The sequence below is a fragment of the Oreochromis niloticus genome, linkage group LG20, assembly GCF_001858045.2.
Source record: "Oreochromis niloticus isolate F11D_XX linkage group LG20, O_niloticus_UMD_NMBU, whole genome shotgun sequence".
Classification (NCBI taxonomy): domain Eukaryota; kingdom Metazoa; phylum Chordata; class Actinopteri; order Cichliformes; family Cichlidae; genus Oreochromis; species Oreochromis niloticus.
Genome location: NC_031984.2, coordinates 8,284,020 through 8,311,604, shown reverse-complemented (window position 1 = coordinate 8,311,604; position 27,585 = coordinate 8,284,020). Strand labels below are relative to the sequence as shown.

Below are 27,585 nucleotides of genomic sequence, written 5' to 3'. Positions count from 1 at the left end.
AAAACTCACCTGTTCAAACAGGTTGTGTTTGTGTTGTTTCGCTCGGTGTCCTGTGTGTCTGTTTTGCTTTTGGTGTGGGATTCACACAGCCTTGCGAATTAAACTTTCCTGTAGTTTTCATTGGGCTGAATTAGAACTTCTGGTGGACTGGTTCTGGTCCCCAAACCACACGTTTGACAGCTGAGGTTTTGAATGATTCTGATGTACATGTTACTAATCTGACTGTTTCCTTTCATTTACTTGTAACAAACATGTTATTTCACTGTAATGTTTATGTAATGTTTTCAGTGGAATATGATTAGAGAGAAAGGTTGTAGTAAAGAGAATTATCGCTTCAATCTGCAGCTCTTGCATTTGCATTTCAGCTTATTGTTTTCCTGTTTTGGATCACGGTCTCTGCTCTTAAGGTGTCATTTTCTGCTGCAGCAGCTGTTCTTGAGATAAAAAGCTCCAAATAACCTCAGTACACGACTAAGACACAGTTAGAGACCAGCTGAACTGACATCTTAACCTCAGAACCCAAAGGTGGACACAAAAATAACCTGATATTAAAGGTTTAAATAAAGGATGTGACTGAAATTTTCCACCGCTGCTGTCTGAACTGAAAACATTTTCCCTGAGAAGATACTTTAAACCTCAAAACAGCTGGCCAGCACGGGCATCACGCTTATTTACCTTCCAGCATTTCAAAAGAGCTCCGTTTAGCATCAGGTGGAACCGGTTAGACGTGCAGTGGCTCTCGAATTAACGAGAAACAGAGGTGTTCTGTGACTCTGGGCCAGTAAAAGGCACCTCAGCCTCCCCCCTGGATGCCCAGTCAGCACGCCACCAGCCAGAAACCACCAGAGCTGCGGCTTGCTCAGCACAATCTCTGTGTTTATTATGTTTTTACACCGCGGCTTAACTACACGGCTTCGTGTTGGATAAATGATTTAGACGGCGTGTTTTAAATGTACTGTGGGTGTTGCTGTTGGGTCTTAATCAGCCATTAAGGACCGCCGTGTTTACGTGAGTTGATCGGTGGCGTCTGTGTGAACCACATCTGGATGTACTGCTGTTTAATGGGCTCCCGATGAGGTTTTAATGGAGGTGGTCTCTTGTCGCTCCGGCCCTGTCATGAGTCGCGTAAGGGACTATTTGGCTTCCCTGCTCCTCCTGGTGTGAATGAGGGTCAACTCACAAGCACATCAGGGACTTCTGCGGCCCACTTAAGAGACGGTTGCTGTGGCTATGGGCCCGAGGCTCCATGTGCATGTATTATAGGAGGTGTGTGCATTGAGGGGAAAAAAGGGGGAGTGGGGGGATACAGCCTGGAGGGAGCAGCTGTCCTGCGAGCCGGAGTCTGCACATCTGGGACGGCGCTGGGGTGTCACCACTCTGTCGCCGAAACTCGTCCATCACTGCAAGACACACATTGTTCACATTATGGTTTTAGACCAGCGTAACTGAGGTTTAATGTTTGTGGCATCTTTTATGTTTGTGTACACGATGTTTTGAGAGGATTTTTCCACTTTGCCCAACAGACTGGAACTGAAACACTTAGTTTCAGTCATTTGTTATCATGCCAAACATTCTGAGGTTTTCATTTTCCATGATCAGGGTTTTTGCCAATGTTTTGAAAGCCTGGCCTAAGTTGACCCCCCGTCAGGGCTAAACATCACAGATTTTTATTTATTAGACAAAACCAACAAACATTACATTGACTAACCTGTGATTTCCAAAAGTGTGGGGACTATCATGGTGCTGCAGGTGAGCCAGCAGAAGGTATTTTCAGCTTTTAATTTTCAGTTTTGACATTTAGTTTTAAACTGTAGACACAGAACTAGTGACAGCAGTAGGATATAAAAAATGGCACGTTGTTTTTAATTTTCCGACCTATTTTTGATCCTGAACTTGCCTTGTATGTCGTGAACAGAAGAAAAAAACTTAAATTGAGCAGAAGTAAATCTTCTTTGGTTTATATCATCGAAAAGTTCAGATGTTCTGTTGTAAATTTTGTGATAGGCATTTTTTCCCAGTATTTTTCTGTAATTTATCCAATAATCAGTTAATGTGTGGATTTAAATAACGAGCTGCAGATAAAGCCATAATGCAAAATAGGCCAGCCCTTCAAACCAGTTTAAGCCCAGTGGTCGACCTTGATAACCACCGTGGTTGCATTGTAACCACAGCCTCTACTCTCACCATGTGAGGGATCATCTGAATAGCTACCCACCCATCCTTCATCCATCTTGAATCTTGGACAAAATTATACATACAATCTTTTCAGCGAGCTCTGGTCTTCTCCTGATTAGGATTCGAAGAAACAGCGACTCTTATATTCACAGTGTTGAAGTACGCCGACTTCACAGATTCTTTTTGATGATAGCGATCAGGCGGAAACTTTTACTTTGAAAATCAGACGTCTTTATTTGCGCTTAAAATAAATAAAATACAGATGGATCTGGAGACCTAGCTAACTAGCCTACCTCCGCTACGTCTAGCGAGGTCTGGCTCACAACCGGAAGTCAACACAGTCTTTTGGGTTCGGTGTCCCGCCCATTGTACCACACCCTTCAACTGTCCTGCCTGCGGTCTTCCCCACTTCAGCACTCTAAACAAAATCACCTAAGTTTAAGCATAGCTTTCTAATCCTCTCCACCTACAATGGAAATATGAAATCATGAGTACATAATCACATTTCCCACAACAGCCTCATTGTTTTGGTTATTCCAAAATAATGAGATTGGTTACTTCTGAGAGCACATGACCATAGTTGAGGGTTACAACATGATGGATTGGTAAATCAAAAGCTTCTCCTTCAGGTTCATCTTCTGTGTACATTTGCAAATAAAACATGACATTAAAATCAGTCCCAAGAACTGCTGGAGCCATGAATACATGAGGAGAACTAGCCTTTTGAAAAGCGAGAGCCTGCTAAGCGCTGCACTATCACATTTTTAAAAAGAGCAGCCTCTAAAATGACATCAGCAATGAAAACAGTTTCGCTTACTGGCAGATAATCCCTGGGCGTGGTTGGGCTCAGAGCCGTTCAGCAGGAGATCAGTTGAGGTTACAACAGCACGTGTCCACTTGTGGAATAATATAGTATTGATTATTTAGGTAATGCCTGTTTCCATTCTGCATGAGTTAGAACTTTTGACAGACATTTCCTCTCTGGAGCATTTCTCCCCCCCAATCCTCTCGGTTCCATATTAAGGGAAATGGTGGGAGTAGATGCTGTGGGGGTTGGAGAACATGTGCCATCCTCCATCCCATGAGCTCGTCCAAGCGGACTAATCCACCAGTGGCCAGAGAGGAAGAAATGAGTCGGAGATGTGTACTCTGCCAGCCACGACTGCAATCTGATGGAGCTGCTGTGTGATTCGTAATGCAACACTGATATAAAATTTTGAAAAAGGAGTCAAGTGTGTGAAAAAAGTGTGAATGATCAGACATCTTTCTTCTTTTCCCTCGCTCTGACACCTCCTGCCCTCCATCTCAACCGATTTTGAGCCTTCAGGGGTGGACAGTAATGCACATTTGCTTGTAAAGGTGGTTAAATTGAGCAACCAGGCATCCAAGAAGTCCTTATCATTAAACAGTGAAGGAAAACTTCAACACACAGCACTTCCAGATTGCACACTAGCACTGGATGAGCCAGTTCTCCCAGCTTTAAAATCACGAACAGGACAAATCAGCTGTGCTCAGCCATCTGCAAACACAGAATTTGGGTGTAATTAGTTCTGCTGGTATTTGGCGGCAAAGCCAAGTTTTTACAGTTTGTGCTCTGTGCCTCATAGATAACTGTACAGCTGCTCGGATATTTGTGTTGCCTGGAACAAAGATCCAGTCTGACCGACTGACCAACATTTCCATCCCTGGGGTTCTCGCTAAAAATGGGAAGATGTGACTGCATGAAGAAGCTGGCTGTAGATCATATTTAAACCATCAGCAACAGGAAGCACATACTGTAACAGATGAGCGGCACATAAGGGCGGTGAACGTAGACGTGCTCGCAGCGCACATACTCTGACATGACCTCAGCATGCGGAGGAGCCTGAGAGTGGTGTTCATAAGGCCTGTGTCATGCTGCCTCTGGGTGTAAATCACACGTCTCTCAAGGGTGGAGAGGGGAGCTCCAGATGCGGCTGGGTGCGGTTTCAGTGTTGACAGTGAGTAGGTGGACTGGGGGTTGTGTGATGAGCCAGACAGCTATGTTCCCCTCACTGTGGAGAGACCATGTCTATCACTTTGTTTTGACAGAGCTGAACTGCTCCCAGGATGGCGTCTCGCTCATTAAAAACACACCCGGAGTCTCGCCTGGCTCCGCAAAACTCTGTTTCATTTCTGGGAATGTGGGGAATAATAAGAATATTGCAGATCAACTGTTTTTCAATGAGATAACATAATTCAATTTGTTACACATTACCACACGTGTAATAACGGATTTTTCCTGCTTTTATTTTTCAGGGCGAATATTGATGAGGTGGAAACAGAGGTGGTGGAGATCGAGGCAAAACTAGATAAGGTAAGACGGTTCTTCTAGATAACATAGTTAACTAGTTAACATATAAAGATGATGCTGTAAGATGTTGTGAAAGGGGAAAAAAAGTAGTGCATATTGTCTTAATATTTATGTCTGCGGGCTTTCTTTTTACCTGTATTGGTGTCTTTCCTTTGCTTCTTTCCATAAAGAAGTTATTGCGAATGAAAGACTGAAAACAATATTGGATAAACAAAGTAAGCGTTCTATAATGTTTTCAGTTTTTTCAGTCCACGCTGTCAGTACTTGCTTTGTTTTTCTTGCTCTATAAGCAGTAAACAGAAACCAGGCCAAGTTTCAATAGCTTTTTAAAAAACGTGTTCAGAATAAATGAAACAGAAACTCAGCCCCGAGCACACCTGAAGGCAAAAGACGTGCCGCCTTAAAGAAGCCAGTCCGGTTTTATGAAGCTTAGGGGCACCAACGTTTTTTGGTGTGTGTGGGTTTTTTTTAGGAAATCAAACATAATGAGGTCATGGCGTTAAGTGACACGTGTGGCAAGCTGTAAGATTGTTGATACTAAAGGTTCACTGGCAACATGTTTTTCAGCGAAATCGTCCAATCTTACAGTTTGAGATGAAGCTTTTTTATGGTAATGTTTAGTCCCTCATAGCCTTTACCTGAGCTTTGGTAAAGATTGAATTTTAAGGAAGAAAATACCAATCAAAAAGTTGATCTGAACCTCTTAAATTGGAAATCTGTATTGCAGATTTTTCTGAAAGACTTTGTAAAGACATTTTCTTTTATATATATATATATAGATAGATAGATATAGATATAGATAGATATAGATATAGATAGATAGATAGATATATAGATATAAAGATAGATAGAGATATAGATATATACATATATATATATATATATATAGAGAGAGAGAGAGAGAGAGAGAGAGGATAATAAACATAAAAAGGTTGTGCTGAGCTCTTGTAATCAGACCCCTAAATTTAAAGTTATTTTCTGTTTTTCTCTTTTTTCTTACAAGGAAAATTTTTATACTAAAAAGTCAATATTTTGTTAATATTTATGTTAAAATCTAAACTATCAGAACCGCCTGTTTGGATAGTTTAAAAGTGAAGCAAAGCATCTTTTACATTGCTGCCATCCAGAGTTACACAGCCGTGCATGCACCTCTCTCCTTCTTACTGCAGCAGGGCTGAATCTGTATTTTTTTTTATAAATCTTTGGTTTCTTTTATCACCCAATATTTTTTTTATAAATTTAAATAAAACTGGTGTGTTAACTGTTCCCACACCTTGTAGTCCAGTACATGTTTGACTTTTCAGGGTAACCAGTCATCGACAGCCATCAAATTGAGAGTCACAGATTTGGTGTAAAGCTTTTGTTTCTAAATATTTTGCGGATTATGATTAATAATGTCAAATTTAAATCTACTTTTTAGTCATGCTGTTATTATGGAACAATCCAGCAGGTTGTAATCTAAAAATATTAGCTTGAAGTAAGTGAGCTACGGGCCTGTTATGTTGGACACTGCCGATACAAAATATCAGTTACACTTGTGCCAATAGAAATTTAAATTTTAGAGCACCAACCATGACTTGACTGACATGTCTTCAGCTATCTGCTGTCTCTATTAAAAACACCAAATAAAAAATAAAAAAAATCTGCTAAATGAGATCATCTCAACTATATTTTTAGCATAAATATCTGTTTGCACATTTGCAAAGTATAAAATTATCTTTTTTTCCCCTTTAAAAAACCAAACTGTTGTAAATTAGAAACATTTGGAGAAGCCCACCTAGTGTGCCAAAGAAGCCTATCCCATGTTTTATGTTTTTAATTATTAATGAGGGAATCCTTACAAACATATGGGACCCAGTGAAATTCACAGGGTGTTTCTCACACTGACTGCAGCCCTGAATGGTAGAAATACTGCAGAACTAATGGCTGAAAAAGAGGAATTTTGGTCTCTTTCCACATTTTGTCACACTATATTGAGTTGCGGCAGACCTTAGCCACGGCCTGCCTATTACACACAGGATTATATCACTGTGCAGTGCCTAATCCCTTAGTGCTAACATTGCTAGCATAATGGACGGGGTATTGTTGCTCGGCCCAGTTGAAGAGTTCAGCTCAGGTTTGCTGAAACGTGACGTGGCAGCAGTGCAAGATGGGGATTACAGAAAACATCAGACTGCATGGTTTTCAGAGCGTGCAGTTGCCCTGTAATGAGGCGGCCAGATGTTCCAGCTGTAATGCTCCTGTCACAGGTCCATCTGGTGCTGTTCTCAACCTAACCCTAACCCTGACTCTGACTTGCATGTGTCAGAAAGAGGCAGCACTAATCAGCTTGTTCTTTTACTGCCATCATTGTTGGAAACCTTCATTGTTAGTTCATATACCAGTCCACAGGCATTCCTGTCATTTTTAATATTCATCTACCAGGGTCTTCACAAAGATGCATTTAACCATCAACATACTGGAAAGCGGGGGTGTTTAACAGCTTACATGTGTGTTTTTTGCACTGAAATTTGATCATCAGTTGTATAAAACTGCATAGTAAAATGGGTAAATAATAAATTGAATAAAAAGCTAACTTCAGATCTAGATTTCTTATGTGAATCTAAATATTTACATAAATATTAGCTGATAAGATTCGGGTTACATAGGTAGAAAAAGGTTTGTTTAACATTTAAACATATTTCCTGCATATTCCAGCATATAAAATAAAATATTTTTTTGTACTTACACTCACGGATGCTAATGTTTTTGTCACTTTTTACGGAATCAAACTCAAAGTAATGTCAGTACTTCCAAGCATTAAACGCTACATGGTCGTACTCTCTCCCACGCTCCATATTATCCATGTTGATCTGCACACGTCTGTTGCTGCCACAGGCATCACACGCTTGTACGTCATTGTCATGAGACACTCTCACAAACAAAATCGCGGTTTAGTAACACAGTAACGCAGCGTGCTAACAGGAAAGTAACAGTAATCTGATTACTTTTTTTGCAAAAGTAATCCCTTACTTTACTTGTTACTTGAAAAAAGTAATCGGATTACCCATCTCTGGTGTCCAGCAAATGTTCACATGATAAAACAGTAATTTAAGGTCTTAGTTACATTGGCCTAGAGAACAGTCACCAGAGCAGCGGTCCCCAACCCCTGGGCCACAGACCAGTACCGGTCCGTGAGTCGTTTGGTACCCGGCCGCGAAAGTTAAGGCTTGGGTGTGAAATTTATGGTTTTCGGGGTTTTTAATCGTTAACTTGGTTTTCCTGGGTCTTTTCCCATGTTGTAGTTGTGTGTCTTATTTTGAAAGAAATATTTACGCGTTACCATAGCGACCAGAGAGCATTAAGGTGCAGAGAGGAGGATGTTACTCTGTGTTGTTGGCGCATTTCAGGAGGACGCTGCTAATAAAGTTACACAATTACACAGTGAATTTGCATTTATTATTATATTTACAAAATACCACAGTTTTTGTCTTGGTCGTATCATTTTATTTTGTTGTATTTATCGGTGACACCTGAAAGGCCGGTCCGTGAAAATATCGTCTGACATTAAACTGGTCCGTGGCGCAAAAAAGGTTGGGGACCGCTGCACTAAAGGACAGGAAAGTGTGTAATTCCTTACTGATTGAGAAGTGAGTACTGGACATTGCTGGCAGTCACTGGGTCAGATTAGTTGTAAAGAAGTGTACGGTGCTGCATGGAAAACCTTGCGATTGCTAAGGTCACCTATAGTTTACATTGCAGACCTGCCTTGAAACCCTACAACTCTACAACCAACGTGTTTTGGAAGGTTGGATTGCAGGAGTAAGGCACAGCTTTTACTTTGATGGTGACCAATATCTGTTTGTGGTTTGTGTTACAGTTTTTACTCCCGTTCTGTGAGTTGATGGCAAATTACGGGTGACTGCAGCAAATCAATCTCAAGGAGATTTTTGATGTGGTACTGTCTTTGTGAACAGTTACACCTAGCCAGCAACCACTCACTAGCTTATTGGAGAACACACTGACTGGTTTCTAGGCCTGTGTGAGACTCATAGACCGCATGAAAGATTGACTCGGCTACCGCCTCCCATTGGTTTGTGATGAGGTGTTGACCTGTTTCTGCTGCACTATCTAGTTGTTTTAAAACCAGATATTTAGAATAAGGGGTGGAGCTGACTGTGAAACTGAACCAAATCCTCCTTTCTGACTCCATCATAATCAGAATTTAAAATAGACTTCAGTATGATTTGAAAGTAGCGATTATGGACCTAGAGTCATCAGGAAAGCATTTAAAGAGGGCACAGAGTAAGAGAGCTGATGGCACTGAAGTTATCCCCTTCTGGCCATTAAAGACCTTTGGGAGAGACAAGTTTAAGGGACTTTGAGGCGCCCCCCCCCCTTCTTTTTTTTTTTAAGACCAGGAAGCAATTTTAGTCTTTTGTTCAGTCTATCTCTACACAAAGCTCTTTGCAAATCTATGGGGAGCTCTGCAGACTAGCAAGCTTTTTGTTAGTGTTATTAATTGCAGGATAGGTAAAGCCTTGTTTTCAGTCATAATGGTAGGCTAATGGTGAGTTTGCTTATAAACCGAAGAAAGGGCCACATCAGATTCATGTCTGGTTAGCAGCTGGGAGGAAATGAGTCTTGCTGGAGAAGACGGGTGCTGAAAAGCAGAAAGCCTGGCATTAGAACACAGAGTGAAAAATAAGAAGAGATTAATTTTCCTCTCATGAAACCAGAAGCTAAACAAAGCAGCCGTTATGGCAGACAGAGAAAATTTGCTGACAGAGAAAATGTTCTTGGAATTGCACAAAAATATTCATGCTGAGTTGCCGGTGTCTGCTGTCCATTATCCAGTCCTGGATAACATCGGCTCTTTTACATGTGTGCAGGGTGGCAAGCTGATGTCAGGGGCTGACATACGGAGCCCACCTGCACACACTACCATATGTGAACACAGGTGATGAATAGACAGCACACATGCAGCTGGATGACTCCATCCCCGTCTGGGGCTCAGGTGCGATGACGAACTGAAAACGCAGAGAAACAAAAGCTTGAGTGTAGCGACGGAGCATGTGATGTTGGGCTATAAAAACCGCTGGCCTTAAGCGTGAATCGTACCAGGTCACACGGAGCCTCATGTTAAGCAGACTTCTATTTACCACATAGGTGTTGACACATGGGAGAAAGTGTAATCTCTATTTACATTCGAGAGACATGCATGGACATGCAGTTTAATTTTAATGTCCATTAATCATTTATTTCCTCAACTGCTTAACCAAACACCCTCAATCCAGTCTTTGGACTGTGGGAAGATCACCTGGAGGAAACCCACACAGGCAAACTCAATAGATGGCCCCAGCTGACCTGCAGGTTGGGCCAGTAACCTTTCTGTAATGCGACAGCGTTAACCACTCAAACACGATGCCGCTGCCATGATTTTATTTTAACATTGTAATTTCAATATGCTCTTTAGATGTCAACTAGCTTTCTACTAACCCTGCTCAAACTCATCAACACTCTTCTTCATGGATACCTGGAGGCTTGTCTTCATTGCAAAACCTGGGAGGAAAGACACACTGATGACTTTTTAAAGTTGAAAGAATGTTGACTTTTCGTAGACTTTCAGTTACACCAAATAACAAGCTCACTATGACTTTATGCAAAACTGTCATTCGCTGTTGTGCAATTGGGAAACACCATATGAAAACCAGGCCAAGATTTCAATCCAGAATTTTCTTTTTTTTATGTAACTAAAATGTCAAAACTTAAATTAACATAACCAAAAGCAAATTCATACAAAATAAACAGTGCCCCTTCTTTGAATTATTATAGGTTAGCAATAAAGCAAATAGATAAAAAGACACTTGTAGCATATTTGTAAATGATAAAACTTGAGATTAAATGCTCCGCTAGGTTTACAAGAAACTGAAAGATGGACAAGAAAAGGCTAATTTTGCTTGCTGGCTGGCCAGGTCGCATCCCCATTCATGTGCAACTGCATCAGCAGGGATTTTCTCATCACATCTGAGGTTTGCTAGACGAGCATTTAAGGGAAAATAGCATATTTTTATTTGCAGTTTATCCATCATAAGTTGTTTAATAAACTTTACTTTTTTAGACCTGGGTTGAGTGATATTGCAGAGAGTCAAGTTACAATAGCAGATATTGGAACTATTATTGTGTCCTTGGGCAAGACACTTCACCTACCGCCTGCTGGTGTTGGCCAGAGGGGCCGATGGCGCGATATCGCAGCCTCACTTCTGTCAGTCTGCCCCAGGGCAGCTGTGGCTACAACTGTAGCTTGCCTCCACCAGTGTGTGAATGTGAGAGTGAATGAATAGTGGAATTGTAAAGCGCTTTGAGGGTCTCGAAAAGCGCTATATAAATGCAATCCATTATTATTATTATTGTTATTATTATTGTTATTGTTATTATTATTATTATTGTTATTATTGTTGTTATTATTATTATTGTTATTATTACTATAGGATATTTATAGGAAAACAGTCCTCTCCTGTGATTTCTGTAAATCTCTGTTTATAGGCCTATTTGCTAATTTCAGTCAATATTTGAGAGGAGGATTACCCAAGATATGGTCTTTGGCTCACGGGTTGTGATTGACAAGTTGCCGTCACACTGTCGCTTTTAAAACCTTTGGATTGTGAAAGTGAACACGCGGTTGCAACACCTGTGACTGAAGTTAGTTATACCTCAGACTCTAGTATCCAGATGGATCAGTATCAAAAATTCAACCTTGATTTTTGTACCAGGCTGTAAACATCTTTTTATTTATTTATTTTATTTTTGACCATTCTAGACTTGCTCAGTAGCGGTTAAAATGACCTGTCCTTCTTAAATGAATCCTGTTTTTTAACAAGGCCTTGGCCTTATACCGATTCTTTTTTTCTGATATACAAGGCCTGCCCATCGTCCTTCTCCTTAAGCGGAATTACAGCCCTGCTAATATGATGCGTGTGTTGAAAGCTTCAACATCTTTCATTTAACCCCTCGTCTGTCTTCTGTCCACAGCTGGTGAAGCTATGCAGTGGAATGATCGAAGCAGGAAAGGCGTATGTCAGCGCCAACAAGCTTTTTGTCAACGGCATCCGGGATCTGTCTCAGCAGTGCAAGAAGGATGTAATGATCTCGGTGAGATTCTGAAACAAAGCCTTGGTTTTATCCATCACAGACTTTAATGTGGTATTATTGGCTTTGTCTTTTAGTGGATACAGTTGTGGAAGGTTTTAGCCTCAAAAATCAGGGTGTTTCCTTCTCCTCGGACATTAGCGTTGCAGCTTTGTTTTTGTGTGAACAAACCTGATTACTAACAGATTAGTCAGCGAGGATCAAATCAGGCCTGGAAACTTACTTCTTGGCTCGACTCACAGCTCCGGCGTCTTGGACTGTTTTCATTGCTGCTGACATTAAGTACTATTAAAAGCCTTTTTGGCTTCAACTGTATGACTAATTGTGAGTTTCTTATTAAAGCCTTGTTCATATTTGTAGTTTCCATTGTAAACGAATAAAAATAAATGGCATGAATCAGTCCTGCAATTACAGCTCTGTTTCCCGTACATGGTACAGCTCAGTGACATTAACCAGCTCTGACTTACTTTTAGCTTTGTGGATCTTTTCATTTTCTTCCATGCAGAATTCATATAAATTATGGTTTTAGTTTCTGACAGATTTTATTTGCTTCTTTTATTCACAAAAATGAAACTATTGTGGCGTGAGACTATTATGAGAATTTTTCTGGATGTATTGTGTAGTTAAAGACTGGTTTTTGTTATTTTCTGTGCAGGAGTGCTTGGAAAAATGTGGGGAAAGCCTCCAAGAGATCATAAACTACCACATGGTAAGCCAGCCATGCACTCTACATACATTATATTGAGACAGAATGGTATCATTCTAATTTTAACTGGCATTTAAGGCTACATTAGGTCCTTTTATTCCCTTTATTATAATACTGATGGTCACTGAAACCATCTGTGGCTACATTAATGTCAGTATATACAGCACACACTGAAGGGCAGACATTGACAGTGTCTCCTTAGGTTGTTTTTATATGGAAATACTCACCAACGGGGCACCTTTTAATAAAGGTTGTGTTAATGGTTAGTGAATAATTAAATTATCCTTTACAGCTCATTTAAAGGCCATTTATAAAAACAAAATTACGGTTGCCAGGTTATGAAAATCTCCCATTGGCAGGTACTTTTCATTTCCTTTTAGTGAGTCTAATAAAGAAATCCTCCTGGGTTTCTCACTCACAAGTAAGCAATCAAATGTGTAGTTTAATTCAAGGTTTTAATGATCAAATCATGTTCAATGGTTTTAAATAGATGGATTTTTGTCCAGTTTTTCTGCAGACCCTCTCAGAAATACTTGAACTCAAACTGCATTACATACTTATCTGACTTTATAAAGCAATTTTTTATCGCATTTAATAGTATTTATTTAATTTATTAAATATTTATACACCTGAATCCAGTTAAACCACATTTAAAGATTTTGATGGTGTGTAAACACCCAGTAATGCTTTTTAAAAAGATGTTGAACTTGGCCAGACATCTAAATAATGTAAAGACTTGGTAAAAAGTGAAAGGTGAAAAAAAAAAAAAAAAATGTATTCTCAGGTCAGTGAAAAGGCACCTGTAATGTCTAAATAACTCTTCCTCCTTAACTCCTCAGTTCCTCATGTTGTCGTGAAGCACCGCCGTGTTTAACTGTTTTAGGCTTGTACAAATAAGTCATAATGTAATAAGAAATAAATAACTAAACTCTATTTATGTAGCACATTTAAACTTACAATGGAGACATTCACACTGCTTGCGTACAGTGGCGCAATAACAAGCTGTCCTGCATTCAGACAGTCCCAGAGGTCAGCAGAGGTCAGCGAAGTGAAGTCTTCAGCTTTGATCTAAAAACAAAAAAGTCACTGTTGATACAAGTTGATATATAAACTACGACTCTGGTCAAGAATAGGATGCAGACCTGGGGATTAAAGACAAAAAGTAGCAATAAACAAAACCCACCACTTTATACTATGCACAAGGAAGCAGTGGGAGGTTGCTAACACTGCTTCCTGTATACAGTAGTATATAGTATTATAGTAGTCCGGTCTAAATGTAAAAAAGGACTTGACTTTGACATGACTATGACTTTCTCACAATATGATGGATTTAAAAGAAAGGATTTTAGTCTGGAGATCGTTCTGAGCTGGGAAAGAGCTATTTCATTTATATTTTTAACCCGTGTTTTCATAAATGGGATTTAATGAATGCAGTCATTTAGCTGTAATTTTTTTTTTTTTAATTTTCATCTAGATTCAGAGGAAAATAAAATCATAAATGACAAACAAGGTCAGTTCACAAATCTTCAGGGAAACTGAATAGAAAAAACAGAAGAGGCCCCAGAATACATTCGTGTGGAACTCCATATGTCATAATGGCTGATGCAGAGAATGTTTGATTTCCAAACAAGTCTTAATATTATTTATACCACCCTGCAAAAATTCTGAGTGGATACACTAGAAGAGACAATGCAGATGGGGTTAAAGGCTGATATTACAGGAATGAAAACTGTATTAGGAATTGACAAGAAGGATATTTCCCATATCTATTAAATGGGACATATAAGCAGCGTTTGATATCCAAGGGAGACTTGCTGAGCATGGTTGCAAAATTCAGAGTTAAATATATTTATAATATGCTCTGAGAGCATCATGTATAGAAAAAAGAGAAGGGGTGCAATCATTGATTCTTATGGAACTCCTCATCATAACAACTGATGTGGAGGAGGTTTATCCCAACAGGAAAAAGTGTCTCTGTTAACTGAGAAACTCCTGTGTTTAATAGAAGATTTCAACCAACAAACCAGGTACATTTCTAAAGTGTTTGTTGCTGAGGTTATAGTTAGTGCTGATGATAAAATGGATTTCAGGTATTTGCAGTCCGTAAATTAAAGGTACTGACCAGATAAACACTACAGAAAACTAACCTAAAAATATCCATTTATGGAAAAACGATGAATATCATTTTATTCATGTCTCAAAAGAATAGTTAGTGAATGTTTAATTAAGGGAGTTTTGGTGTTAGATGAACTAAAAGGTAGTTTTATACCTTTGTACCTTTATACCTGTTGTTTCCCCTCCTCGCCTTCAAGACTCCGACCTCCTTCCTCCACCCAGCCCCTCTGAGACTCCATAGTCCATTTGCTTGAGCGTGTAGCGTGTTTGACCATGCTATAAAGTGATGAGCATGTCTGTGTTTTCGAAACACAGCAAAGATGTGTCGTCGCAAATCAGCGACTCCCTCTTCTTCCTTCACTCTTGATCAGCAAGCAGAGAAGAAGGTCAGCATTACAAATGGAGGGTTAATGGACTGAGTCGGGTGAACAGCTGCTTGACAGAAGAAGCCTTGTATAGCCTATAAACCTGCTTGTCAGTGTCTTACAGGCGTGTGTGCAGTATAGATGTCTGTCACTATATCACTATTTTGTGTTCTGCTATGTGTATAGGTACTCTAAAAAAAACTTAGAAGCTGTTATAAATTTAGAAAGTTTTAAAATATTTTTGCTTTTGTAGACAGAAACTGTGGTGAAACTGAAATGAACTGAAGTGCAAGGAAGAGGTTCATCTCCATTTCCTGGTGTTTCCAGGCAGAAACAGTGCAGTCGGTGTTAGAGGCTGAGATTACAGAAACAAAACCTTTGATTTGACAGCAAATACATTTCTCCTGTTTATTCAAGGGGAACTATAAGGATTTTCCTAGATATCTTATATAAATGATGGTTTTTCCAAGTTTAAACCAGGCCTTTAGATGGGTGACTTTGCATGTAAATGCAGTTTTTTTTAACAAAAGGTCTATCTTACATTGCTTTAAAGAGATGTTTTCCATATTTTTTTTTTTTGCCATTTGATGAGGACAAATGTAGAAAATATGAGTTAAAAATATTTTTCTATCTCAGTTCTGGTAATTTCCCTTTGGTCGAAAGCCAACATTTTTCATATGCCAGAAAAACGTTGCATTTTAGAGATGTCCAAAGTTTCAAATAATACAGTCAGGATATGTTCATGTAACCCCTGTGAGCCAATGATCAACAGCTTTCTTCTGTGGTCATCTTAGAGTCCCAACCTTTAGCTCCATCCACCAGCAGTTAAAATCTTCTTTTGGCAGGAGGCAGTGTAAGATAAAGAAGGAATATTTTAAACTGTAAATCATGCAAAGCTCCTCTAGTAGAGTCTGAGAATATGAAGGTGGAATTGTTAATTGTGCTTTAAGCTCAATTAACTCTCTTTTAACAACCTCAATCCCCACAGCAGCCGTTAACCTCCTGCTGCTGTGCCTGATCCTCATGACCTTCTCACCAAATACAAACACTGGAGTGTAAGCTCAGCCACACTTTTCACACCTGTGGGAAACGAAAAAAAGTACACATAAGGAGTCAGAAGGAGGGTCAAGATGAACTTTGTCGGCCATCTAAAAGAAAGGGGCTCATTTCTAAATTTAGTTTACGAAAGAATACGTTTTGTAATGTGTAATCTTTGTAATGAGATACTTGAATATGAGTTTGTAGAATTGGTGGGAAAGCAACAACACTTTAGGTAAAGCAAGCGCTCTAGTTTCCAGTTATAGTTCAAGCAGTATTGATGAATTACCACCAAAGAGGCTCTGGGGCGTGCTGATAAAACGATTATTGTGCCACAGTCTGTTTTTCAATAAATCTCCCGTTTTGCCTTTCAGCACATCCTGTTCTTTTGCTTCTCCATAAAAGTCCAAATTCACTCCCCACCAGACTGTGGCAGATTTAATTAACCATATTTATTTATTTCATTTGCTCATTTGAAGTATAATTAAAGTTCAGGAAAATCCCCTTAAATTAAAAGAAGTTTATTGTTTGTTTTGTTGTTAAGTTTAATGAATAGACTACTTTTAGCCTACTTTTAGTAGGAAATGATGCAGATATAATGCATCATTTCAGCACTGTTTGATCTTAATACATTGATTCATGCTGGTTTTTTAAAATCCTGCAGAAAGCCTGTGATAGGAGGGAATCCCCTGAGATATGAGAATGATGTTTAGGGACATTTATTTTTAATTTATTTGGTCTTTTTGTGTTTTATTCAGAAACGACACTGTGTGTGATTTTTACTGCGCGACGCTCATGTAGTCAAGGGACTCCAGCAGAGCGTCAATGAATAAGAAATGATGACCGTTGTATCTGGCATGGAACAAATGTGGCCACTGAGTGCCGGCCGCCCTTGTCGCAGGCATACTCGGATGCCTTTAAAACCCAGAAAGGAAATACAAAACGGCGTCTGAGCACATACACGGGACGAGTTTAAAAGAGTCTTGGCCCCGCTTCCTTCCATTTCCTGATAGCTTGGTTTTATTGCCAGTACCAGTACCACACAACAGAACAAACAGGCTCTGTTGTGTGAATGTCACCAGCAGGCCAAATATAGCTTCAATCCTGAGACTCTTTTTCCCCTCAAAGTTTTCACAACAGATTTTTCTTTCTCACAGGCGGCAGCATCAACAGAATTGGGCCATAAAGCTCCATTTGAATACTTGATAAATTATTGACTCATGTTTGACTCTCTGAACATACATTAGACATGAGGGGGGAGGGCTGACACAGGGAGAATATGATGTGAGTGAATCTTTGTGCACTGGAAAGAGGTCATAATTCAAAAACAGATGAGATTTGCGGTCCGTAGATCTACATTGAAATGAAGTTAAATAGCAGTAAGGCTCACTGTGGTCATTTGTTTTGCAGAGATTTCTGCCTCTAATTTTTGTGAGTAGTTTTGATTTCCTTTTTGGCCGTTGCAGACCAGATTATTCTAGATAAGGCTGCAGAACTAGATCTATATTGTGCTTCAATTTCTTAAGATCAGTTTTTACAGCTGTTTATTTATCAGCCATGCTATGCAGCAACAGTCTTCTTGAACAAATATACTTTCTTTGTTTTTTCAGTGATGTGTTTCATCCATCCCATGGATCCATTTCATGCTTTTAAAGGCACACGAACAGAAAAAATTGAGATAGTCTTAATGTCTTCACCTGTTAAAGCTAAGAAAATAGTATCACCAGCATATTTAAAGTGGATTAATTAACAAGGGATATATTATTTAAAAGCTACTTCTTAGGCCTAGGCACACAGAGGTTGAGATTGGTCAGAGACCACCTGGCAACCTCTGGTTGCTTGGGAACAATGGTATTCCCTAACCAGTTAGTGTGTAGTTACCGGACGATGCTGGCACGAGTTAAAATCAGTCCCAAAGAGGGTGCTGCATCAAAAACCTCTTTGTGTTTGCTTTGGTTGCTAGCAGATGCTGTGGTCACCTTGCAGTTTTTTCCCATGGAAATCACCGATTTCTCTGCAGAACTTCAACAATTACTCTCTGAGCTGTAGCGAAAGTTGAAAGGTTGAGACACAAGCCAGAAATGGATAACATTCACCTTCAAAATAAAAGCAGTGCCTTACTGCTCCAACCAACACACTTCAAATCTGTACATTCCCAGTTTTGGTGGTACTCTTTACAGTTTTACTGCTGCTTCATGAGTAGTTTGAAAGTGTGAGCAGTCTGCAGCTTCCATGTAAACCTTTGACAACCATAGTAACCTCTTAGTGACAAAAGTAATTAGATAAAGGGGTCACTCACTGGTCTCTAGACCTGTTTCACTGGTGCCTTAGCTTAGCTGTTTTTCCTTGTTTCCAGAGGTTTGGATAAGGTGACCAGCTGCTGGTTGTAGCTTTAAATTATGTCTAAAAACCCTAAACAGTATAAAAATCTGGAAAGTGCCATAAATGTGCATCCTCTTTAAAGGTCAGCAGGGGGTGATGCATGTGATTGCAAAAAAACTTACAGATTCTGAATTTTATACTTCAGAATTTGAACTGAATTAAACCCCAAAACATTAAAACAGAACTAAAAGAAAAAGGGAAGTTGAAAGACACTGACATGGTTTAAGGTATAAATATATAAGATCATTTGTACAGTAATTTACTGGGTAATATTCACTTGCCAAATATCTAATACATGCTGTCATACTTGATCACAAAATGCTTTTCCGTTGTCTTTCGATAATAACTCCTAAAACCTGTCTGATTGCTCCCTGACCGTCCCATTTTTTACAACTGAGCCTTCCCAACATGTTCTGACAAGCGACAGTGTCCTTTTGCTCAGTCCACATTTTCATTGTCAGAATGTCTTGATGCATACTCTATCATCCAGGTGAGTAAATCCCAAAAGGTTGATTCTGTTCATCTGGATGTAGCGTTTTCAGTAGGAGAAATGTCTCGTCACTCATCCACTTCACTTCTTCAGTCTCAGCTGACTGCAAGTTTCCCCAACCTTATAAACAGTACATTTTCAGTTTCAGTTTCAGTCATTGTGCAGAGGTACTGTTTGTAAGGTCGGGGAAACTTGCAGTCAGCTGAGACTGAAGAAGTGAAGTGGATGAGTGACGAGACATTTCTCCTACTGAAAACGCTACGTCCAGATGAACAGAATCAACCTCTTGGAGTTTCATTGTCAGAGTTTGAAATTATTTCCAAAACAAAAGGATTAGTTTGGCACAAGTCACGAGACCCACCATCAGTGCTCTCATTATAAACTCATTCAAGGAGATAGATTATTGGTGCCCTGGACAAATCAGACTTTGATCACACTTCAACCATTGGCATATACAATCCAAATCATTTTTCCAAAAAGGAAAAACATTCCCATAGTGCATACAAATAAGTGCTTCTTTTTGCCCTACATTTCCAGCCTAAAGCATCTTTAATTAAACCAATTTTTATGTAATCTGGTTGTATAGAAGTATGTGGGAAAACAGCCTTTGGCTCCCAGCTTGGAGTTTATGGCCTCAAATGCTGCATTTCGGTTCATAGTAAATAAAATATGTGCAGATGAAATTAATTTGTAAATTCTGCTGACCATAAGAAAGGAGGATTAACTGCAGTATTCTCAGTCACAAGTCGTTACCCAGTGCACTTGCAGTTTCACAGTCAAATCCAAGCTTTTTTTGTTGGAAGTTGTTGAAGGAGAGGTTTTATTTCAGGAGCCTTCAGAGACACGAAGCATGCATGGTTTCCTGGATAAAGTCTAAAAACAACAGTATGTTTTTACCCACTCCGATTTGACAAAGGTGTTCTTGTGCATGGAGTGGGCTTGAGATAATTGCTTGACTGACTAAATCACATCATTCTGTCTGAACATGCTGGTGGAATGAGCGAAGGGATTTAAAAAAGTGATAGTCAGTACAGTAGTCTTTTGTAATGGTGTCTTCAACCATCTCATTCCTTAGCTCTGATGTCAGCATGCTGAAGGTGTGCCAGATACTCTTGGACTTACTTATGTTTGACATTAACTCTACAGTTTGTGCTTATCTGTCAAATATGGGAATAAAATGTCTGTTGCTCTCAACAATTGACTGCTAAGAAGATTTCAAGTCAAAACAAAGTGGCACTCTGTCATAATTAACATGACTTGTCTGTCAGGTGGGACGCCATTAAGCAACGATAGACAATAAAATCATACAGTTTTTGTTGTTACAATAAAAACAATTATTGTTAAAAGTTCCACAGATCCATACTGAAGGCTTTATTATGTGAGTGAGTAAAAAATGTCATATATAACAGTCATCCATCCATCCATCCATCCATCCATCCATTTATTCTCTTATGCTTATCCAATTCAGGGCCGTGTGCGGGCTGGGGCCCATCTCAGCTACCATAGGGCCAGAGGTGGATACACCCAGGACAGGGCACCAGCCTGTTTAAGGGCTAACAGTAATAAAATAAGATTAAAAAAACCCCCAAAATTTAATATATGACTAAGATTATGAAAAAAGAGAATTCAATATTCTGTTGAAAACTAAACTTATGAGAAATGTAGGATAAAAATACATTTTAAAAGTTGTAATTCTGTGTTTTGTATCCCAGCTTTGTTAATACAGTTATGATGGCAATATGGTGACAGACAGTATGTTAACAACATGCTAATGTATAGCAGGCTAATGTTTGATGGTTAAAAGATAAAGCATCTGTATACTTGTATTAAAAAGCTTAATGAAAAAGCTACACTTTCCAAGTATTTTCTTAGTTTATGTCCCAAAAATGTAAATTAAATAAAACATATTTATGCAAACTGAACTAGCTTGCAAGCTAGTATCTGTTACCTACCACCAACTGTTAGCTGGTTTGTCACAGTAATTAGCAAATGAAGTCAGTGTGTATTTGAATATAACGTGGTAAATGCATTTTTACATACAAAATATGGATGTACAGTATATTCAACAGTGACAGCTTGTTATATCACAGATGCCAAAGGGAGCATTGCTCCATGTAGACTAATGAAACACATTAGTATTGCTATCCTACATTAATCCATAGTTTTTTCCCCTGTAAATGATTGTTTCTCCACAAAATATGATGTATTCTCAAAGCTTTTTTCCGTAGTGCTTCTGATCTTTACTAGCCTTTTCTCCCCCTCCAACTTATCTAATGCTTACTATATTTTAAGGCCATGAACAGTGTTTCTGTGGAGCCAATTGAGACAATCAAAACAGAAATATCTTATCTCTAAATATATAAAAACCAAAAATGGGAACATGGGGGAAAAAAAACACATTTTCTGTATTTACTAGTCGGAAGCTCCACACTGTGACTTTAGGTTCAGACAAAAGTTGAAGTGATGGAAAACTGGGATCGTTTTTTAGGTGTGACAGGTAGGAATCAACCTCTGATGTCCAGTCTAAAAATTACCATCATTTTTCATAAATCATAACCAGTTCCCAGATCCCCATATTACTAATTTAGCTGATTACAATACAGTATCCCCCGCTGCCCAATTTGCATTATGCAGTGACAACCTGATGCATGTTGGTTTGGTGAAACCAGGGTGTCAGCTTGCCACAAAAATAGCTCCGGAATGCAACAGGCTGTACTTCCCCCCCCAAGCCAGGAAGTTTCACAGCAGTTCTCCTGCCGCACACAAACATCAGAGAGGTGTGCTGGGTGATCCCACAACATCTCAGTTCTGTCTGCTCGACGCTTAAACAAATCCAACCCTGGAGAGTTTATGACCGCCATACACCACTGCCCTGCTCATTTTCGTGTTTTAGGCATCGTGTGTTTGAGGGAGCTCCTGATGGCCCAAGCTTCCAGCTACCACTTTCACTTTTCTGAGAGCTTGTTAAAATACATTCAGGGAAACAGGCGGACCACATATGCACTATCAGACCTGTTTACTGCCAAACAGAGTGCCATTTTAAACATTTTACTTTCCAAGAAGCAGGAAAAGTTACCCCAGCTAGCCTCACTAGCATTATGGTAAAATCGCAGTAAAGTGCATGTTTTTCTGACGTGACGACCGAATGTGTGGGCTGCTCTGTCCTTCCATTCTCACGCTTATTTGAACCACACTGGGTTATAGAACAATAAAATGCAGCTTTATGCTACCATCAAAACAAACACGTTTCTTTGAGGCAACAAGAGAATCCATTTAAAATGACCACTTCCATTTGACCCACAGTTAAGTTTGTAGAATCTTTGTGACATTTTTTTTTTTTTTTTTAAAGAATTTTTTAGATTAAAGTTGTTAATTTACAACAAAATGGGCGAATTTGTGACAAAAACCATGGCAAATTCATGAGATAACTCATGTTTTTTTAATCAGATTAAAATGACATATTTAGGAAAAAAAATGTTACAGGAAAAAAAAAATTGGCTGTGGCAATGGTACAATTATCAATGAAAATCCTGCAAAAAATTTTAAAAAGAAAATGGAATTTAAGAGAAAAAGCGGAAACTATGGGACTATTTTTGGTGTATTGGTCAGAGATTTACAAAATAACAACAAAAAACTGTATTTTTCTTGCACACCCACCAAAACAGTGTTTTCTTTTTTTTTCCATCATTGACCCTAATAGCCTGTCATATACCCTCTATACACAGCTTACAGCAACAACAATAGCAGAGTGTCTTTCCCATCATCAGCGCCTATAATCCCTGAGTTAAAACACTCATAAGCCTATTTATATAGCCTGGCAAACTCAAATCTTCTAATCCACACCAAAACGCATGTATCCAATTATTCAAGCAGGATGAGGGTGAAACCCTTTAAGCAGTCTAACTGCTCGGTTGTGGTAAGGACACGTGGGCCTTGGCAGTTTGACTGGTTTGTACCCTGTGCTGGATGCACACTGCAGTGTTGCGTTGTACCAGAATCCTCCTCTCCTCCCTCTTGCTTACTTCCTCCCTCCCTCCCTCTCTGCCCGAGTGACCTATTTAGCAGCAGCTCTTGCAGACTGACTGTACTCTCTGAGGTTGAAAGGGAAGAGGAGGGATCTTGAATGTAAAACGCCAAATTGAAGGCAGCGTGTTATTGTGTTGTAGCAGGAGTGTTTGAGTCACAGCATCATTGCCTCTCCATTCATTCAAACTGGCATTAACGGCTGATTTGCATAATTTACGAGCATCTTTTGAAAACAGCTGTGCTTTGTCGCCCTCTGCTGGTTACTTTAAAGGTTATATTACAATAGGAACATTGTTGCTTTCTTCCAAAAGACTTGGAATAAGAAATGCTACATTACATTTCATCCTGAATTTGAACTAAGCTCATACATCACGCAATACAACGATACATTTGCTGCACTAATTTGATTCAGCATCAACGTATGGCATTTTCAATATGTATTTATTTATTTACAGTTATTCTAATATTAGTCTGCTGCCTGGTTTGTTGAACGCTTTTTACTTTGTGGACCACATACACACAATCACATTCACATTTTATAAATGATGCATTTACAAAAATGATGATGAGCAATGAGACGTTTTCCACACTAAGCCAGCCCGATGAAAGAAATGTTAGAGTAGGAAATAAAAAGTAATAATGATAAAATGTAAATCATTAAAAGTACTTCTCTTATTTAATTGATTAGTAACAGCAATAAACGCCTAATCCTCTTCTGTTTAAACGTTTATCTATTATGTACATTCCTCTCATAAACTTATCCTTATTTGAATTGTTTTATAAATTTTGGCAGTTTTTTTTCTGATATATTAAATTTCTTTGACTGTAATTCGCCAAAGAATTTCCTGTAAAATTGAAATATCTTTTTCTAGTAAATTTGCAAATAATTCATTAGTAAATTTTGACAATTTTTTTTCTCTATAATATTTTTTGTCTTGTAAATTTCCTCCTGTTTTTTCCCGCAAATTAGCCAGGACCTTTTTATGTATTGGTTCCCCTTGTATAATTGTCAATATTTTTGCTATTTATTAGTTTATATATATTAATTACTTTGGGGTAGTATGGCTGGTCATGGGTGATATCTTTGTTGTAAAATTGAATATGAGATGACTGTGAAAAAGCCAGAATGTATACTCTCCCTTTGGCAGGCTGGTTCTGGTCCTCTTGTCTAAAGTGTCTGGTTAAATTTACTTGTCACAGGTTCCTTAGAACCAAAATGAAATCTACAAATTGTCTAAAACTCATGATAATAACATTATGGTGACATAAGCCAAAGAAAAAATAAATAAATTCTCAGTTGATAAATGCTAATCAAGTAGATGCGAACTAGCAATGTCTAAAAGTTTTATAAATGCCTTTCATCTAATGTCTTATTTGTGACCTGTTTCAGATCCTGTTCGATCAAGCCCAGCGGTCTGTAAAGCAACAGCTGCACAATTTTGTGAAAGAGTAAGTAAACCTACAATTTACTGAAGTATCCCTGTAGAAATTTAGATGTATAAAATATTCAACACAGGTGGGAAAAGGTGTATTCCACAACCTTTAAAAGGCCTACATGTCCTTGTTACCCCCAAAACCTTTTTTAAGTGTTTAAATATAGAACAGGCTACAACCTTTTGCAGCCCAGATATGTTTTTTGAGATGTAACGTTAACCTGCAGCACTGAAGTCTCACTTGCATTTTGTTCTATTTTGTTTGTCAGGGATGTTCGAAAATTCAAGGAGACAAAAAAGCACTTTGACAGGGTGCGCGAGGACATGGAAATAGCACAGGTGAAGAACGCTCAGGCGCCCAGGAACAAGCCTCACGAGGTCGAAGAAGCCACTAGCGCGCTGAGCATCACCCGCAAGTGCTACCGACACCTCGCTCTGGACTACGTGCTACAGGTCAGAAAAACACTGTAAAAAGAAAAATACAACATATAAGTTATACTAAATACTCTCAATGGACTAAGATCTAAGAATGTACCGAGTAACAAATCATGAAAACTAGACCCACCCAACAATTTTGAGCATCATTTTCAGTTTCAGTGACCCAAAAAGAGTTTTAAGAAGCAGTGTAATCCCTTCAGACTCCCCCCGAGACAGCCTCTTGTTGCCATTACAATTAGAAAGTGGCCATGAGGTAGCATGTAGCCTGTCAGCCTGCAGCGACGTCTGCCACCGCCCTTCTGCTTGGTTGGCGCATGCTTTGGTCTGGTCGCATGTAGCATGGGCTTATTTTGCCCACACGTTTACCAGGACTGCCCGCGGGAACAAAAGGAGACTGATTCAGAGCGATCGCTGCGATGGTCGTGCCCTCTTTCCTTTCTTCAGTTTGTCTGCCGGCAGCTTTCTCTCACAGCTCTCAGACATCTGACTCTATTGAGTTTTAACTTTAAGTGTCTCCAGGCGGAAAAGGTTAAAGCTGCAGGGAGATGTGCTCTATATGGACGTGACCTCTTAAACGTAGCACAAAATATCACTTAGGTTTGCATCAGTTGGGACACACAATGCAAAGGCTTTGACTCAGGAAATGGAATAAGGGCTGTTTGTTTCTGCAGTGAGAAGGAAACAAACCCATCAGGGGAGCAGCTGGTGTTTGTTTTTGTTGGTCATGTTATAGATAGATAATAATGTCCACTAGAGGGCGTTAACTTAATAGTTTGTGTCAAATAATATTTAATGTTAAGGGCTTCATCTAAAAGATAATGTTAACCCTGAGGTGAATTTATTTGAGTGACTTAAAGGAGAGTGGTGTTATTTTTGACCATATTATACTTAGACTGCATTAAAACATTATTAGTATTAGTATATCTTCTGGCTTTTATTAATTTATATAAATTAGAATTTACATATGAAATCAGACATATTTGCAAATTCATGGTAAGAAATATTTTTACAATTAAAAATGTCAGTGGGTGGGGTTAATGACCACTCCTTTGTTAATTATAAACACTTCATTTTTGTTTTTTCTGCAGATCAATGTCCTTCAGGCGAAGAAGAAATTTGAGATCCTAGATGCTGTAAGCCGATATTTTATTCTTTTAATATAGTCAACACACCATGAAGGATTTGTGCACTTCTTAAAATTCATTTTCATTTCCCACACAGATGCTGTCATTTATGAACGCCCAGTACTCGCTGTTCCAGCAGGGCTACAACCTGCTGGATGAGATTGACCCCTACATGAAGAAGCTGGCCGCAGAGGTGAGAGGTGTGATTGTTCTCACCACCGCTCGTTTCCTCAGGCACCCTGAATTGATTGGTCCTCATTTTAACTATTGATACCAGCCTGTTACATAATTTCAATTTCTACTTAGTGACTCTCTCGGTTACCCGAAAAGGCTCAGTTACAGTCAGCTAATCTGAATCACCCCAGCTCTGACTGTATTTACAGTATATTTTAGTTATTTAACAGCAGAATGAATCCTGAAACAACAGATTTTTTTCTGTTTTTGTGTGAATTGACTTTTAAGTTGGATCAGCTGGTGATTGATTCAGCCATGGAGAAGAGGGAAATGGAGCACAAACATGCAACGATTCAGCAGAGGGTGAGTTCCTCTTTTTTTGTTTTCCCTCGATTGATTAAATAGAACGTGTACATAGTTAATAAACTAAGTTTGATTTTAAAAGAAAGTATGTCACAGGTCAGAGGTCTTGGATTGGAGTTTTCATTTAAAATTGTTTCTTCTGCTTTGTAATGTTGGCATCTGTGCTCATCACTGAGCCAACATTACAACACCATTTCTCTGGGGGCTTTGTATCGTGTAGTATCTTTCACCAAAAAAAATGCCATGCTAGATTATTTCTTCCCAGTTTATTACAGAAATTTGCATGTTTTTTCCCCCTGGTAATTTCGGCTGTTTTCACACATAAATTAACCTTTTTTTTCTTATAAAATTCCCTATTTCTTTCTTTTATTTTTGCAAAATAGCCTTTTCTCACAAATTTGTTAGTTGTTTTTCATATACATTGGCCATTTTTTTTTCTCATCCTGTCTCTGTAAATTAACCTTTATTCTAGCAATTGTATCACTTGTTCTTTTGTAAACTTACAGCTTTTTCCTTACTAATTTTTCCCAGAGATTTGATTTTTTTGTCCCTTTTCCCCTGTTTTCCTTTTTGCCATGCCATATATAAAAAAAATCTGCCATATAACAAAATCTCAAATATGCAGAATAATATAAAGATGAATGAAATTCAGATTACCCCCCCCACACACACACACACACACACAAAAACATATAACAGAAGGAGTAAAATAAAATAGTTTGAAGGAGATAAATAAGAAAATATGTAATAGAATATTGTGAAATAAAATTAAATGCAATAAAAGTAAAATATGAACTAATTTAAATAGATAAAAGCTGATTATGATACAATGAATTGAAATAAAATATTTCAAATTCACTCAGGAAAAATAAACACTACTAAAACTGACTTTCCAGTAACATTGTTACTATATCACACCTCTGAGATCCAGTCTGCCAGTTGGACCAGTTGATCTGTTGTGACTGGAAAAGGATTAGACTTGTGCAGCTGAGAAATGTTTGATTAATCCCCCCTAACAAACTCCAGGCATTGATTAAAGCATTAAAGCAGGTAGATTTAAGTGTTTTAACAGATATTAATCCTTCTGTTGTCTGCTGTCAATGGTAACTATCAGCACTTTTATAAACTGATTTATAAGCTGTCATGTAAAGTGCTGACTGTATGGGTTGTATTTTGGTGCCATAAAAAGACTCTCTAAAAAAACTTGACTCTACCAACACTGTATCCTCCGGGTGTCTTCTGGCTGTAAATGGGTGAAATCTGTCACACAGAGGGTGCTGAGCCACACCGCCTGTG

General features: G+C 38.8%; 1 protein-coding gene across 4 annotated transcripts in view; it reads left to right on the top strand.

Moving 5' to 3' along the window:
- acap3a (ArfGAP with coiled-coil, ankyrin repeat and PH domains 3a) overlaps nucleotides 1-27,585 on the top strand; it is a 73,037-nt gene that overhangs the window by 25,679 nt on the left and 19,773 nt on the right. For all 4 annotated transcript variants that reach the window (XM_019349974.2, XM_013275812.3, XM_005448408.4 and 1 more), the window contains exons 2-9: nucleotides 4,453-4,510; nucleotides 11,519-11,638; nucleotides 12,291-12,344; nucleotides 24,148-24,206; nucleotides 24,460-24,643; nucleotides 25,717-25,761; nucleotides 25,850-25,945; nucleotides 26,215-26,289. In XM_019349974.2, coding sequence (XP_019205519.1) covers nucleotides 4,453-4,510; nucleotides 11,519-11,638; nucleotides 12,291-12,344; nucleotides 24,148-24,206; nucleotides 24,460-24,643; nucleotides 25,717-25,761; nucleotides 25,850-25,945; nucleotides 26,215-26,289 — 691 coding nt within the window. The remainder of the gene's footprint in view (nucleotides 1-4,452; nucleotides 4,511-11,518; nucleotides 11,639-12,290; nucleotides 12,345-24,147; nucleotides 24,207-24,459; nucleotides 24,644-25,716; nucleotides 25,762-25,849; nucleotides 25,946-26,214; nucleotides 26,290-27,585) is intronic.